The following is a 15,416-nucleotide window of genomic DNA, read 5'->3' as shown; positions in this document are numbered from 1 at the left end:
TTTTCCTTTTCTTCAGGACAGTCCATGCTATTGGAATTTCTATCACCTTTGCAATTTGAGAGGATCACCAGGGTTTGAGCTTTCTTTCAAGAACCAAACAGCAACTCAGCAGTTGAATTAGGAGACTGAAAAGGTGTGAAGAACTCTCCTCCTGCTCCTTTTGGCAATCAGCTGATGCCTTGAAGGATGAGATACAATTACTTTGATATTAGCACGTGGAACTACAAAGGTTATTCATAATCATTAAATTACCTAGCAGCCCAAAGCAGAGAATGCCAGAAAAGCCTTCTGGAAAGCAAGTAGTGTCTGTGATCCGGAGGCTGTTGTGACTCACAAGGGGAGATTTCACATGGGAATGATTTCAAGCAGACACAGGAGAAAGGCCTTCCAAACCACTCTCTTGTTCAGATACTATGAAAGAGCAGAGATAAAGAAAGTACTTCCATGAGGGCAGCAAAGCAACTGGGAAAGCAGCCTGTGCCTTCAGGCTGTTACTATGAATGGAAAAAGAGCACTGCTCTGAGTTCAGAGCCAGCGTGCTTTCCTCAAGTGTGCGAGCCACAGTTCATAATGTCAGAACAGTCACAAAAACACCGTGGCTGGGAAGCCACTGCCCTGAGAAACAGTTTTGCATGTGTGTGGGAAATGTGGGCTCTCTGTATATGACTTGGAAACAAATGTATACGTAGTGTGTGAGCGTGCATGCATATGGGCGAGATGTAAACATGCATGCATGACGTGTATATGCACCTGTAGGATGTGTGAGTGCATGCCAAGCGGTGCTGCATGAGATGTGTTCATGGGGGGTGTGGTTTGAATGCATGTTCAGTGTGTTTTCTGTGTTGGATGCAGGGATGCAGACACACAAGTATGTGTAGGTGTGTAATGTGAAAAAGGCAAAACATGTCACATGGCTGGCATGAATTTCTGTGAATGCTTAGTGTGAGACTTGGCACAGTGGCATTTGGTGTGACTGAGGAGCCAGCCCTCTCCTCCCACCCTCTACTTGCAGGCTGAGCCCTTGGGCAGCAGCAGGAGATTCCACGATTCTCTGAAGAAAGTGGCTGGGCGAATGAAGCTCTTAATTTCCAGTGCTGTCAATCAGGTAGTGTTCACCCACCCATTGGTGTGAGACAGCTCCATCGTGAGGAAGCACTCCATAACCAAGTGGTCTTTCTCTGGTCGCAATGAGTAAGAATTTCCCCAGACGGCAGATTCACTGACTCCCCGGAAACCATCAGGCTGGCTCCTGCATCCGCAGCCGAGAGCAGAGCTGACCAAGGTTGGTGACGTTCAAGGAACAGATGCTTGAAGCACTGCTTACCTGCTAGCACGCACAGGATGCTCAGTCACAACAGCTTTGTCTTACACACCCTTGTTTTACTCCAGCCCCAGTCTGGGAGTCTTTTTGGGAGGGATCATCCCCATCTGCTGAGGAATGAGCAGTGTGTGCAGGTCCCACTAGCTCCCCCTCGTCATTACTGACCTGGTCAGCATGAAGAGCCTTGTTTTGCAGGGATTATTTCCAGTATGTCTGTCAAGCTCAGTTCATATTGGCAGCCTGAGGCACCCAGCAGGTGTGCCTGTCCCAAAGCAGGCGGTGCCACTTTCACAGAATCACAGAATCACAGAAGGGTTGAGGTTGGAAGGGACCTCTGGAGACCATCTCGTCCAACCCCCCTGCTCAAGCAGGGTCACCTAGAGCACGTTGCACAGAATCGCGTCCAGGTGGGCTTTGAAAATCTCCAGAGAAGGAGACTCCACAACCCATCTGGGCAACCTGTGCCAGTGCTCTGTCACCCTCACAGGAACGAAGTTTTTCCTCATATTCAATGGAACTTCCTGTGTTTCAGTTTGTGCCCGTTGCCTTGCGTCCTGTCGCTGGGCACCACCAAAAAGAGTCTGGCTCCATCCTCTTGACACCCTCCCTTAAGATATTTGTACACATTGATAAGATCCCCCATCAGTCTTCTCTTCTCCAGGCTAAACAGGCCCAGCTCTCTCAGCCCTTCCTCGTAGGAGAGATGCTCCAGGCCCCTAATCATCTTCAGCCCCCCATCCTGTCCCCTGCTCCCAGCCCCAGGTCCTACCCCTGCCCTGCTCCCAGTCCCATTCCCTGCACCCAGCCCTGTCCCCTGCTCCCAACCCCAGGCCCTACACTTGCCATGCTCCCAGCCCCGCCCCCTGCCCCCAGGGTCAGCCCCGCCCCCAGCCCCCAGCCCCGCCCACGCCGACTCCGGCCGGGCGCGCGCGCGCGCTCCCCCTAGCGGCCCGAGGCGGCGGCCGCGCGGTCCCGCGCCCTCATGCAAATGAGCGCGGGGAGGCGGGTGTCGATTGGCTGCGACGCGCGGCGCCGGCGCCGCCTCCGGCGGGGACAGGAGTCGGCCGCGGCGGGTGGTGGCAGCCAGGTGCGCTCGGCCGGCGCCGCCGCTCCGCCCGCCCGGCCCGGCACCATGACCGTCGCGCGGCTGGACCAGGGGCAGCGCCACCGCCCGCGGATGGCCTTCCTGAAAAAGGTGAGGGCCGAGCCGCGCTGCGGGGCAGCCCTACCGCTCCGGCGCCCCGCCTGGCCGGGGGCGATGCCCGGGGCAGGGCCGCCTCGGCCGCCGCCGCCGCCTCCCGCTGGGCCTGCGGGGCCCGAGGGGCGGCCGCCCCCGCGGGTCCGGGTGCCGTGACCCGTTGGGTGGCCGCAGGCCCTCTGCGGAGCCCCGCTGGGGCGAAGGATGGGCGGGCTGCGGGGCAACGTGAAGAAAACACCGATTTGTCTGTTTTTACAGCTTCGTCTCAGCTGAATTGTTCTCCTGACAAGTTTCCTTCCTCTCCCCTCTTTTCCCCCAAAGGCCCTGAAAATGGTGTCATAAACTAGGAGGAGAAGCGTCACCTGCCGCGCTGGGCCCCCCGTTCCGCTCGGGGCTGTGGCCGGCCGGTCCCCTGGTGCGTGGCCGTGCCGCCGGCTGATGCTCGCTTTCGGAGGAGGCGTCGTGGCCAACTGTTTGCTCGCTGCCCCTTTCCGCTCTTTCGGAGAGGAGCGTGTTTGTGACCAGAAACAGTCGAGGGAGTGGGAAGATGCATGCCTACGCTTTTTGGAGAGGATGCGTAATTTTATAAGGCGTTCAGGTCTTTTTCTGTAGCGTTCATTCAAAAATGTAGCCGGTTTTAGCGTAACTGATGTCTGCAGAGATTTTTTTAAACAACATAGTGTTAAGCTAGCATTCCTCCCACCTGCTTTTCCTGTCTGTGGCTTAACTTGTTGAGTGGAATTAGCTGGATTTCCAGTGACAAGTACAGCTGTCTGGATCCTGTTTGAGTTGTAGTTAGCTCTCATGCAACAGCCACAGCCTAAGAAGGCAGGAGGATTACAGGGGAAAAAGGGGAAAAATTTGGGGCCGTTCAGCCCCAAAATATGCGCTTGGCAGTATGAGCACTGGTACTTTTCATGCTGGAGGAAGTAAAGAGGATGTTTTCTTTGGTGCTGTGTCTTTCTAGGTAAATTTGGCTGGGGAGCCCTGCCAAAGGAAATATACTGGGCCAAATTCTGCACTGAGTAATACTCCATGGTGTTGCACATGAGGTTGCAGAGGAGAAACTGTGTGCCTCAAGAAGACAACCTCCAGCAGCTGTGCTTTAGCTGTTCAGTGGGAGTATAACAGCCTCTGCAAAGTGCTCGAGTTCCTCAGGTGGGAAGATCTGTTAAAACAGTGGATTGTTATGGAGAATACGCAGCTTGCATTGTGAGCAGTGAGAGGGTTTGAGTAGTTACAGCGCTTTGCATGTCTAAGACCTGTTTAGCACTAGGAAAGGAACCTCCTGTGATGGTCAGTAGAAAGGCCTCAGCTCCCATCTCTGCTTTCCTTTCCCCTCTGTTTCTTCCAGACAGTGGGGAAACCCTGGATGGAGCCTTGGCTGTTAAATTGCGGTGTGGTCTGTACGCTGACGGCCACATCCTCTGAGAGCAGAGCACACCCTCAAAGTACCAAGCACCTTTAACAGGTGGTGGTGGTGGTGGCAGCTGAGAATGCTTGGCACGTATCCACTTAGCACCTTGCAGGATTAGATCCCTGAGGAGCTAAAATCCTAGAGAGGAGCTTTGTTAATTGCTTAAGCCTGTGCTCAAGCCTTGCCACCAGCTGGCACATATGCTGTAACCAAGGGATTTCCTGCAGGTGTTGTGAGGCTGCTGGTCCTGTTGCTTCTTTGGAGCTAGGACACTCCTCCGTACGCTGCTTCTCCAGCAGGCTGCTTGTGACTGAAGCAGTCCTGCCATCAGAAGCGGGGGAGAAGGAAATGTTTTTCTTCAGGGGGGTGGGTAGCGTCTTGTACTTGCAGTGAGGCTGCTCTACACGACTTGGGCTGGGCGTAGAGCTCGGTCCTCGTGGCTGGTGACGCCGTCCTGTGGCTCCTGCATTGTGCCCCAGTCTGGGGCAGGGACTTTAGGCCCAGCGGTGGGTGCGGTGCTGTTGAGAGCTGAAGCAAAAGAAACTTGTGAGACTTTGTAGAAGACCAGAAACAATAGCTGTGGTGAGGGGTGAGCTTTGCTATTCCCCGATCCCCCTTCTGACCTTGCACACGTGTGTCCTATGTTAGCATGTTTCAGCCCTTGGGCAGGGCAGCCAGGCAAACACAGGCTAGCCCACAAAAATTCACATTAAAAATGCTTGGCTTGTTTTATTTATTTATTAATTTCCTTCCTAAAATGCTTCAGAAGAAAGAATGTTGGTCGGAAAGTCTGTCAGGACGGGGGGGGGGAGCCTCCCAAATGCACACTTCAGGCCAGATGCTCAGGGGATTTGAATCAGACCAACCTCTCGGTGTCTGTGCCTACACCACCAGCAGGGATCTGGCCTCTGTTAGGCAGCAGCTGGCAAAGCATCAAGCGGCGCTTTGCAGGGTTGTGCTCTCGGGCGGCTGGTGGGCTGTGTGTTTTTCCTTGCTGTGTTACATGAGCTGCATCATGACTCATACGCCGTGGGTAGGGTTGATGGATGCCGCTTGCCTTTTTCCTCTGCCTCCCTCTTACTCTGGTCTCTGACATCCGGGTTGACGACTCCCGATGCAGCATTGTAACAGGGGAGGGACCAGGTCCTGGATCCACAGCGTGGCCCAGGGGGCTTACTGATCCTAGCAGCATCTTGGTTTGAATTCTCCTGGTTTAGGCTCTCCAGCAGTTGCTTGCCCACGTCTGTCTGGACATTTCTAGAGGTGTATTAGGGGTTGACTTGTGTTTGTTTTTAGCAGATTGCTGCTGTCCATTTATTTGAGGCCACATACGTTGCTGGAGCTGGGCTTTACTGGGACAGCTCCTCGGAGGAAACCTCTGTCGGCCCCTTGGCTTGTTTGATCCCATGCGCGTTTCGTCCCTTCCTTGTGGCAGGGTGAGCGTGTGGACAGAGGCCGTGCTGGCAACGGGCAGGGGAGCATGAAGGAAGGCAGTGAATCCTCTTCCAGGTTTCCTGTGCTCTCCCCAAGGGATCTCGGGGACAAGAGATTAGTACTTGTGACTGTGTATCACAAAGGACTGTAGTTTTAGGCCAAGTCCAGCCTCTTCCCTTCCTGTCCTTGCTTTCCCTCTCTCTGAAGTGGATAACCCAGTGATACCTGCCTCAGTAAAACATTTCACGAAGTGTAAAGTGTTCTGAATGTCACTAGCAGTGTCTGTGAGCCAGGCAGGACTGTATTTTGATTTGCGCGTTTCCTTGCAGGTTTAATTAGGAGGTACTGCTGGAGTAGTGAAGGCAGCACAGTGCGGGAAGAAGGAGCACGTGGAAAGAGCCAGCTCCAGCCCTTCACTTTCCATTCACAGATGTGCTTACCTTGGGTGTGGGATTGCTGCACCCTGGGTGGGGTAGGAACAGGCTCCTCAGCTCTAATGAAGAAAAAGCAGGAAGCTGATTAACAAACAATCTATTTTTTTCTCTCTCTTGATCCTCTATGAATGTGCAAAGCAGGATTGTGAAGTTGTAGGCCTAGAAAATAATTGAATTATCCTTTTGAGACTGGAGTTAAGATGAAAGATTGTATTGCTACCTGAGAAATCAGAGCAGGGAATATTGATCTTTGCAAACAGAATTAGGTAGCTGGGGGGGTGGTGGTGGTGGTGCTAGAACTGGGTGAATATTTATGATGGAGAAAGCAGTAGATGTTTAACTTTAGCACCGTGAGTGGGCACTCTGTAAGCTGGAGCCTGCTAGGGGAATCTGCCTTTCTTATATCTTAAGCAAGGATACCTCTGTCGGGGTTCATGCTGAGAGGGGTTTGAACTTCTCACCTCTGAAGTATTTTGTTGTTGCGTGTCAGACTCTCAGCACCCACAGACTGATGCTTCTGTGCTGAAGAAACCCTGACTCTGGGGAGCTGGTGCTCCAAGCGCAAAGCCAGGAGAAACAAGCATGGGAAACGCACCCAGGGTAACTCGCCCAAGTAATCCATCAGCAACGATCTGTCCGTGCTATTCCCACCTGTGGGAAAGGGTTTGTGTCGGATCTGCCTCCCCCAGAATTGTGGGGGTCCCCTGTCGGTCGCTGAAGCATTTGTGGGTAAGCACTTTGCACAGAAACCCCTGACCGTCCCCAGGGTTCCCACATGCTGCTGTAAAGCTGATGCTTTTTCCTATGATTTTGTGAGTTTAGTTGTGCTTTGCACTTAACGAACTTGCAAACAGACAGGGAACAGTTTTCCCATTGTCGTCTCTGTGGCTTTTTGGGTGAAGTCACTTCTGCGTAGAGATTCAGGCTGGTTTGAAAGGAGACCTCAGTGGGATTTATGCCTTATGAGAGCTCTGTGCTTAAGGTGAGCTTGCCCCAGAGCCTGGCTCCTTTAGCTGTTCTCCCACTGGTATTTACCTCTGTGTGCGTCTCCGCCCATCAGCCAAACAAAGGAAGTGGCTTCTAGCTGTACAAAAGTCAAACCAGACAGTGCTTCCCTGGCCAAAAATGTGACAAAATGTGCTAGAGCCTTTAGCAAAGCAAGCAAATGTTCTCGCTGTGTTTTAACTAGTCCTTCTGGCCTCCTGCTGGCAGGCTGGTGCTGATAGCAATTCCTAATCTCTAGCGATCTGTAATAAGCAGACCTTTCCCTTGGGAGACGAGGAAGAGACATCTGAGTTTTGGTCGGTAAAGTGCATGGTTTGCAGCCAGAGCAGTAAGCACCACCCAACAGTAGCTATTTGTTCATCTTGCTTGTTTCTCTAAATATAAGTTATTTTTTAAATGATGTGGGGGAGCCCAGCAGGATACAAACGCGATGAGTGTCTGGAGTTCTTTGCTCGTTAAAAGAGACCATCCTGTGCTGGGAGGCTTGAGTGGGTTCCTGAATCATTTGCTTGCTCTCAACTGGTAAAGGCCTGTCTCCTGAATCCAGCAAGGAGCGGATGGCTGCCCTGTACGTATGCTCCAGGCACGAAGGCTTAGAACAGTGTGCTGTGCGACGTGCGGGGAACACGTGCTGCTTGAGCCGGCAGGGCCTGCCTGTGGCCAGAGGTGTGTGGCAGGGTATGGCCCCCATCACTGCAGCATGGAGGCAATCGGCACTGCTGTATTTGTCCTGCCAGCATCCCTGGTAAGGAAGTGCTGTCTGCAGAGCAGGCGCTGAATTACGGGCAGAGTGATTTCCCCAAGGTGTTACCCATGTTTGCTTACAGGGGAACAGGGAACTGAATCTGGGTTTCCTAATTTAGCGCTCTGACTGCTGGACCATCCTGCCTCTCTTCATGTCAGACAACTGCACAGGCATCTCTCCGCACCTGACCTTGAACTTGCAGAGGCTGAAATTGGGGCCGAGTGATTGCAGAGCCCTCAGTTCCCTGGGCTGCGCAGAGCTGGGGATGGGAGGAGGGAGGTGTTCTTCCAGCTTTGATCTTTGAGGGACCTCATGGATCTGTCACCTCTGCTCTATGAAAATAGCGATGTCCTTGCCCACAGGCTTATGGAAACTACCTTGGAAATCTGCACCTTCAAGTCTTAAAACACAGAAGGTAACTAAAAGTAACTCAGTGATGACTTATGGTGCCTGGCTTGGCGCTTTTTAGTGGTTGGCTTCGACCATGCTGGATCTGGCAAAGATGGTGCCGTCACTGAGGTGGGCAGGGTTTTGTCTGGGTAAGGGCACTGGGATGAGTCCTTCTGACCTACCTTTGGTGTCATGGCTCAGTAAATTTGGAGTTCAGTTAAAAAGACTAAAAAACCTTCATATTCCATTGCTTTGGGTCTTGTTTTGTTATTTTATGATATTTTATATGAATACATTTATAAAAATACAAATGTTTATATGAAATTCTGGCAAATTTCTCTGTTTTAGTCTTAATTTGACACTAGCTTTAAAAAGAGTTGAAAATACATTTTTACTGTCAAGCCCAGAGCGCATCCTGTCACTACAAGCTTAAATCCTCATTGAGCTTGGCAAGACTTAGGACCAAAGTCACTGTGGTGCCTGTGAAAACAATACCCTTCATTATGCATGAGTGTCATCAAGTCACATTTGTTAAATCCACTGATCCTAGTTAAAAAGCTGCATTCTCTCCTGAAATGGCTGTGCAGAGAGACCAGATTGGCCCTGCTGGAACAAATTGAACAATCTAGAAGCAGATCACAAAAGGAAGAGCATCTTCCACAAAACCACTGCTCTCACACTCAGATGAACATAATAAGAAATCTCCACAGATGAAAAGCATGTGTGCCTCCCCACATGTAAATTCTGGTCCCTTCTGTAACCAGTCCTTGGCCTGCTTTTCAAAGGCTTGGTCAGATGGTACCTGTGCTTTCTCAAAGGATGGGTCGTTCTCTCCTCCCTGGGGTCTGCGCTTCTTGCACAGCCCAGGAGCAGAGTTTTGTGTTCTTCCTGTTGCTTTTCAAAATCCCGTCTGGTTGTTATCTGCAGGTCAGAAACAGAACCCTTACTGTTTGGTCTCCAGCCAAACTGTTGCTGGTTTTCTTGGTGCGTGGTGCAATATCTCTGAGTCTGTGCACAGATGGGGTATTTTAGCAATAGAAGCAGCTTTCCAGATTTTATTTGTTCCCACTTTTCTTTTTAATTGCCCCAGCAAGCAGCCCACTGAGTCAGAGAAGAACATTTACAGGTAGCAGAGATATTGTTCAATAAGGCAAAACCACCACAGTGCTATGCCTGGAAAAAGAGCTAGGATATTTTTCTTCCTACCTCAGTTCTCATGGAGTGGTTATATCCTGTCATCTGCTAATCATGGCTGTGTACGTGTCTCCCGTGGACTGTAGGAGGAAGTGACACTTGAGTCAGTGTGAAGGTCAACATGGTCTTGAAGTGGCATCTCCAATGGAGAGGGGGATGTTTGGAGAGGACTGTGGTCATAGCATCCATCCCTGTGCTGCTCCTCTGCAGTCCCCTCTGTGAGGCTGCCCAGAGCTGCTGTGGCCCTGGGGTGCCCACCCTGCCCATGCTCACTGCTGTAATACAGCCCATCCCTGTCATGCTTTGCAGATCGAAACACTTATGATGGAAATGCAGAATCCAGACACGGGCATCAAGATGCACACTCAGAGGGTGATGATCACAAACATCCCACATGCTGTGACAGGTAAGAGCTTATCCTGGGGAAGGGACTAGCCAAGGAAGTTCTTCAAAGAAAAACTGTATGTGGACCACATGGCCCCCCTTGGGTTACCACTGCCTGGGTGCGTACTGGAGCCCCTGTTCTCAATAACTGTCTGCATTAGATCCTTTGAAACATACCTGCTCCCTTTATCTCATTCTCACTTGTGTTTCATTTCACTCCTAGCTCTTTGCAGAAGAGACATGAGGATTGCTAATCGTGCATTTATAGCTCTCTCATGTGAGTTTAACTCGGTTGGCCTTGCTTTGCCTTAGAATACAGGTGAACAGAGGCTTCAATTTCCAAACCTGATGTATTCCTCCTGGTGCTGGATCACAAATCAGGATAAATATTAAAATCCAATTAAAGTAGGCAGAATGGAATCAAACTGAAGTATGGTGCTTCAGAAATGAACAGCAAGCAATTAGTCTCCCTTTTAACATTTTCTGGTAATAATCACTTTTCTTCAATTCGCAGGAAAGAAGCAAAATATTCAACCCACTTCTCTGCCTCTAAATGACAGCTTTTCCTCCTTCAAACAGGCTGAAGGAAAAACAGACGAGTAGCTGTGCTGTGATGTGTCATGTCTAGTGCTAGAGGCAGCTCCTATCGCAGTCTTCCTTTGTGCCTTAGTTCCTTTCACATGGCCCTAGCAATGCACTATTGGCACTTCTGTTTCCCTGCTCTCTAAACCTTCACATAAGCTCTTGTGAGGGATCCTCCATTGTAAATATTCACGCAAACTGTACCAAACTCTCATCTTGCTTTGGGCTTTCTGCAGCGCTTTGAAATTCAGAACAAAAACTCCCACTGAAACCAGTGAACTTGCTCCAGGCAACTAAGGAGAAAACTTGGCCAAACAGATTAATTCTTCCCCATGGTAGCTGCAAAGCCCTGTAGGCCCTGTGTATTGTTTGCTCAGTTTTTTTGATATGTGGAAGCAAAGGCACTAAGATTAAGTTACTTGCCCACAGGCGCAGTCTGAGTCAGTGTGATGGTAAGGAGAACTTGGATGACGTCTGAAGCTCATTCTCAGGAGCACATTCTGTGTGTTACAGTCCAAACTGCATAGTGGTTTAGATAGCTGTTGTGCAGCTGAAGCTGGTGGGGCACTTTGCATCTGCAAAGGATCTGGCCTTGCCTGCTCTAGTTCCTGTTGAGTAGTTAAGGCAGTGCTACAGAGAAGTTTCCCCTGTACTGAAGATAACATGCCAACTAGATTAAATGAAGTGGGAACAAGTACTTCTCTTGACGTCTGAGCACTATAAAATACCGCTTCCTGAAAGTCGGCAGATAGACGATATGGAGGTAAGACGCCTATGAGTGCTCATCCTCTTTGTGTGCTCTCTGCTTTGTTCTTGTTCCTCAACCAGAATTGCTAGGAGTTCCCTCTTGCATAGGTCATAAATTCTAGTTGGCTTCTGACAAGCATCTGAGTTATGGTAGTCTTCCCTGTCAGTCATTATTGCTCTCTAGACTATGATCTTTTTAGTGCTACCCAAGTTGTATATACACTGATTGGCTTCTGGGTGTTGCAGAAGAGACTGATTCATGTTTAATGAGGGAACTGTGAAGACATTAGAGCAAATCAATCAGAGGATGCTAATCCACTGAAGAGGACTCAGCTCTTCAAATTCAGGAAGATAGCTAGGTAAATTCCATGTCAGTGAAATGGCTCACAACTGAAAAGGCAAATAACTATCCATGTTTAACGTGCACCTTTTAGGGAAAATGCTTACAAAGAGCTGTCTAGAAATAAGTGATGAGATAATTCTTTAATTTCATCTATTTCAGGAAACAGGCAGTAGGATAAAAGCTGTGAGCCCCATTAGAAGGCTAGGTCATCACTCCAATGTCAAAAAAGGTCATTTCAATTTACAATTCTAGGGGACATCTGAAGGAAAGGGCTATTGGTATTGATGTGAGACTGAGTGCATTTTTGCCTGGCCCTGTTTAAATGGAAGGAGATTCACAGTACTATGTTCTGGGATGCAGATTACAAGACTATTGGAAGTTTATGCTGACTATGGGTGTGACTGGCCACATCCCAACAAATGAGCTGGGAGAGATGAAATGTTTGTGAATGCAGAAATCTTGTTTCCTTTCAGTATGTCCTGTTACCACCACAACTTGGATCTAAGCCTCAGACATCGCTTCTACACTGAAAGTAGTGTCCCTTAAAGGACTAGAGAGGATCAGTCACTGGTCTCTTTCTAAAGCTGAGATAGCACCATGCTCTGTAAATCTGGAGATTTCACTTTGCAGTATTTCTTTCCAAATATGATGGTGCAAAACAAGGGCACAATATCTTCCCTGGAAGTGTGAGCTGTTGCGTTGCTAAGTCCTTTCTAAGCCAATCATGAAGGTTTAAGTGATGCTCAGGCCACGTGTGGGTCTTCTGCACACTCACAGTGTAACATCCTGACTTGATTGCCTTCATCACACTCCCTCTCCCAATCAAAGGCTGATGCCTGCTCAGTCCGGAGAAACACCTGAAGGACAGCGTGGCTGGTAGGAGAATGGCAGTACGGTTTGTCTCTGCCCCTCTTGCATGATGCATTTGAGGGCACATATGGAACAAGGGATCTGTGCATTTGGTAGGCTCCAGAGCAGTGTTAGGGGTAAGGACTGGAGAAGTCTCATTTTGGCCCAAGCATTGCACACTTCTGACTTCAAGTACTTGATAGTTTCTTTGCTTTACAGGTAATGATATACTGCAGTGGATTCTCCAGCGTTTGCAGATCACTGAAGAAGGTAGGTAGAAATGTAAACAGGGATGCCTTTTCAGCTTTGTGTTTATAAAACTTTAAGATCTCCATAGACAAAACCCCTCAGATATATTCTTCTGTCCTGAGCAGTAGCTCATTTCTGAATTCTACCGCAGTGTTTCTGTGCAATAAAAACATCTGCCTTTTCCATTTCCAGAGGCACTACACCTGGGGGACCTGTTTGTCAAATATGGATACATCTACCCTCTGCAGGAGCCAAAGAATCTCACCCTTAAAACAGACAGCAGCCTGTACAGGTTCCAGGTGAGTTGCACCTTATCTGAAGACATTGACTGGGAGTTCAGAGCTGGTTTGAAAAGCAGACAGCTAGAGCAATTCCCCAGGAGCTGGAGTCATGAGACCTAACTATGTAGCTATGCTTATCCTTCAGCATACAGAAAGAAGGAAAAAGGGGTCCACAGAGAAGCCTGAGGCTGGTTTTCCCACTCTGAGACCAGTTCTATGTATCAGATCACAGCTCACAAGCAAGCTGTGATACTTCCTTTAACTAAATTAGTGTTCTTATTCAACTCTAAAATACTGTGCTTTCTTCTAAATATGTTTTTCCTTTCAGGTCTTAAAGTATCAAATGAAATCCTAGTAATAGGTGATGTCTGGGTAATATCTAGGTAATAACTAGTACTATCTGGGAAGACTGAATAATGAATGCATAGAAAGCACAGTAATAGGTTATGCTCAAATTCATGGGTGGACTGTTTCCCTTATGATGAGAAATTAGGATACAGGTACTTCAAATGAGGAGTCTGGTTCCCCCATGCTGCCAAATTAGGCTCCAGCGTCTCAGTCTAAATGCTCAGGCAGTAGTGAAGGGTTGGCCATCTTAACTGATTGCAAAGCAGAAGTGGTTTTGACATTGATGGTCTAATGAACTCTGTTCTCCTGCTACAGCTGGCCTAACTGTACCACTGTGTGTGCTTACACACAGCCAGGGAGTTGAGGTTCTGAGTATGGTAGAGGGAAGAGGGTTCCTCTCCCTCCACTGTGGGTGCTTCTAGGCATGAGTTCAAGGCTGCTGTGCACTAACCAAGGGCTTGTTTTTTACAGACTCCCTATTTCTGGCCTGCCCAGAGCTGGCCTGCTGATGACACAGACTATGGTAAGTGATAGCATTGTATTTGTTTAGGAGGGGCAGCTCAGTCCTGTGTCTTTGTGCATACAGTCCTGCACCTTTTTTGCTGTTCATGTCTTTCTGCTGTGTGTCTGCATGTGGTGACCAGCCTCTTGCATTTTCTTTCATATTATTTTGTGAGTAATGCAGAATTGAGGGAGCACTCTGGATGTGACTGCCTTATCGTGGCCCTGATTAGATAAAGTGCTTAAATTTCTACGTTGCGCCAAGACCCATCAGACTGGAACACATCTAAAATGCCCTGTTGAGCAGGGAAGACTTGAAACCCAAGCTTAGATTTCTCTGAGTAGTTAAGTGTATTCCTGGATCTTGGCCCAAGACTGTCTCCCTGTAGCTTTGGATCAAGCCCTGCATTTGAGATGGTTTGTTCTTTAAACAATTTGTGGTTGCTGCAGTATCTCTTGACAGCTCTTCCCCATTGATCTTTTGCTGCCATTGTAATGCCTTTTATTGTAGGGCTGGTCATGAAACTTGGGCCAAACAGCTTGATTTGCTCCTGTGGGCTGTGCTGTGCAGTTCAGACTGGTTTGTTTATGCCAAGATTGTCCTATGTGGCTTTTATTCTACATTATGTTGTAGATCTTCTGGAAAGAAAAAACAAAACACTTTTAGATTGGAACATTTTGAATAAAACTTGGAACAAGACATTGGCCTGTACTTGGAAAGCTTGTAGGAAGAACACTTAAAAACCTCAACGTCTTAAAGATTTGGCCCAGTATTCTATGACCCTTGAAACCCTGGCTCAGTTCCCAGAGGAGGAGTAATTGCTGGTATAAGGCACGTATTGCTTGTGCCATGCTCCAGAGCACTGGAGCATGGCTGCTCTAGTCTGTGTACCAGCTCAGGAAGTATCCATGACAAAATGAAAGCACCAAGTTCATCTTTCCTTAGTGAGCTTTTTGTGAGATTGGAGCTTGTGCCCGGGAAGTTATCTTAATAGACAAAGATGCCTGTGTTTGTTGTGTGGACAGTTTATCAACTAGAAGTGGATATGCTGGTCTAAGTGTATGTTACTGTTTGTTTGCTTCTTCCCATCCAGCAATTTACCTAGCGAAGAAGAACATTAAGAGGAAGGGGATCTTAGAAGAATATGAAAAGGTAAGGAGGTGTTGTACTTGTTCTATTGCAAGCCCTAGGTTTGCTGTAGCTTTGGCCATCTGTTCCTATAGATGGAGTATGGCAAAAAAATCACCTCTTTTCAATTGCATGAAATGTTACTCCAGTGGCCTCAAAGGCCAAAATTGTAAAAGTGAAAAAGTGGCTAGTGCGGGGAAAAATATTTTGAAGTCAATGATAATTTCAGCGGGCGCAATTGCCCTCCTTGCAGTGGTACTTTTGAAATGCTGTAGTTCGTGTGAATTATGCTTGGAACAAACTGGATTTCCTGGCTCAGCTGCCAACCTAACCTAGTCGAACTGTGGAGAGTCAAGAAAGCCCTAGGATGGGAGTGCCTTGTCCAGAATTCTTGTACTAACTGCTTTTTTATTTTTATTCCAGGAACATTACAACATGCTCAATAAAAAAATAAACTACAAGTGGGATTTTGTTATTATGCAGGCCAAAGAGCAGTATAAGTAAGTTGACTCAGGTTCTGTTATTTGTGTCATTGGGGAGGGTATGAGGAGGCAAAGCTTTGCTGTCTTGGTATGCAGTTAAATTACAATTTAAAAACATAAATTGCAGTTTTAAAATAACTCACAAGCGCTCCTCAAGATTGTAAAACAAACCTGATTTTCATATCAGCTTGAGGTTTCTCAGTTTAGGAGAGATACTTTGTTCATGTCACACTTCATGAGTGAAGAAATTCAGCTGTTTTCAAATGACTGGATGCCCGCTTGCAAAACCTCACTGTCGCCTGCTGCACCTGCTTTTCTCTCGTTCCTGGCGTTTGTCCACCAAAGATGGGGCATCAGTGTGGTCTGTCAAAGCGAGAGAACAA

The 15,416-nt window shown here is 48.4% G+C and overlaps 1 protein-coding gene across 1 annotated transcript in view; it reads left to right on the top strand.

Annotated features, from left to right (window-relative positions):
* The first annotated feature begins 2,381 nt into the window (after positions 1–2,381).
* The window catches only part of RGS9 (regulator of G protein signaling 9), a 37,377-nt gene continuing 24,342 nt past the window's right edge, over positions 2,382–15,416 (top strand). The window contains exons 1-7 of the mRNA XM_067308135.1: positions 2,382–2,516; positions 9,448–9,544; positions 12,263–12,313; positions 12,485–12,591; positions 13,393–13,444; positions 14,517–14,575; positions 14,975–15,051. Of these exons, the coding sequence (XP_067164236.1) occupies positions 2,454–2,516; positions 9,448–9,544; positions 12,263–12,313; positions 12,485–12,591; positions 13,393–13,444; positions 14,517–14,575; positions 14,975–15,051 (506 nt within the window). The 5' untranslated portion in view covers positions 2,382–2,453. The remainder of the gene's footprint in view (positions 2,517–9,447; positions 9,545–12,262; positions 12,314–12,484; positions 12,592–13,392; positions 13,445–14,516; positions 14,576–14,974; positions 15,052–15,416) is intronic.

Source organism: Apteryx mantelli, chromosome 19 (genome assembly GCF_036417845.1).
Source record: "Apteryx mantelli isolate bAptMan1 chromosome 19, bAptMan1.hap1, whole genome shotgun sequence".
Classification (NCBI taxonomy): domain Eukaryota; kingdom Metazoa; phylum Chordata; class Aves; order Apterygiformes; family Apterygidae; genus Apteryx; species Apteryx mantelli.
The sequence above is the reverse complement of the archived record's forward strand: the minus strand, read 5'-3'. Positions and strand labels throughout refer to the sequence as shown.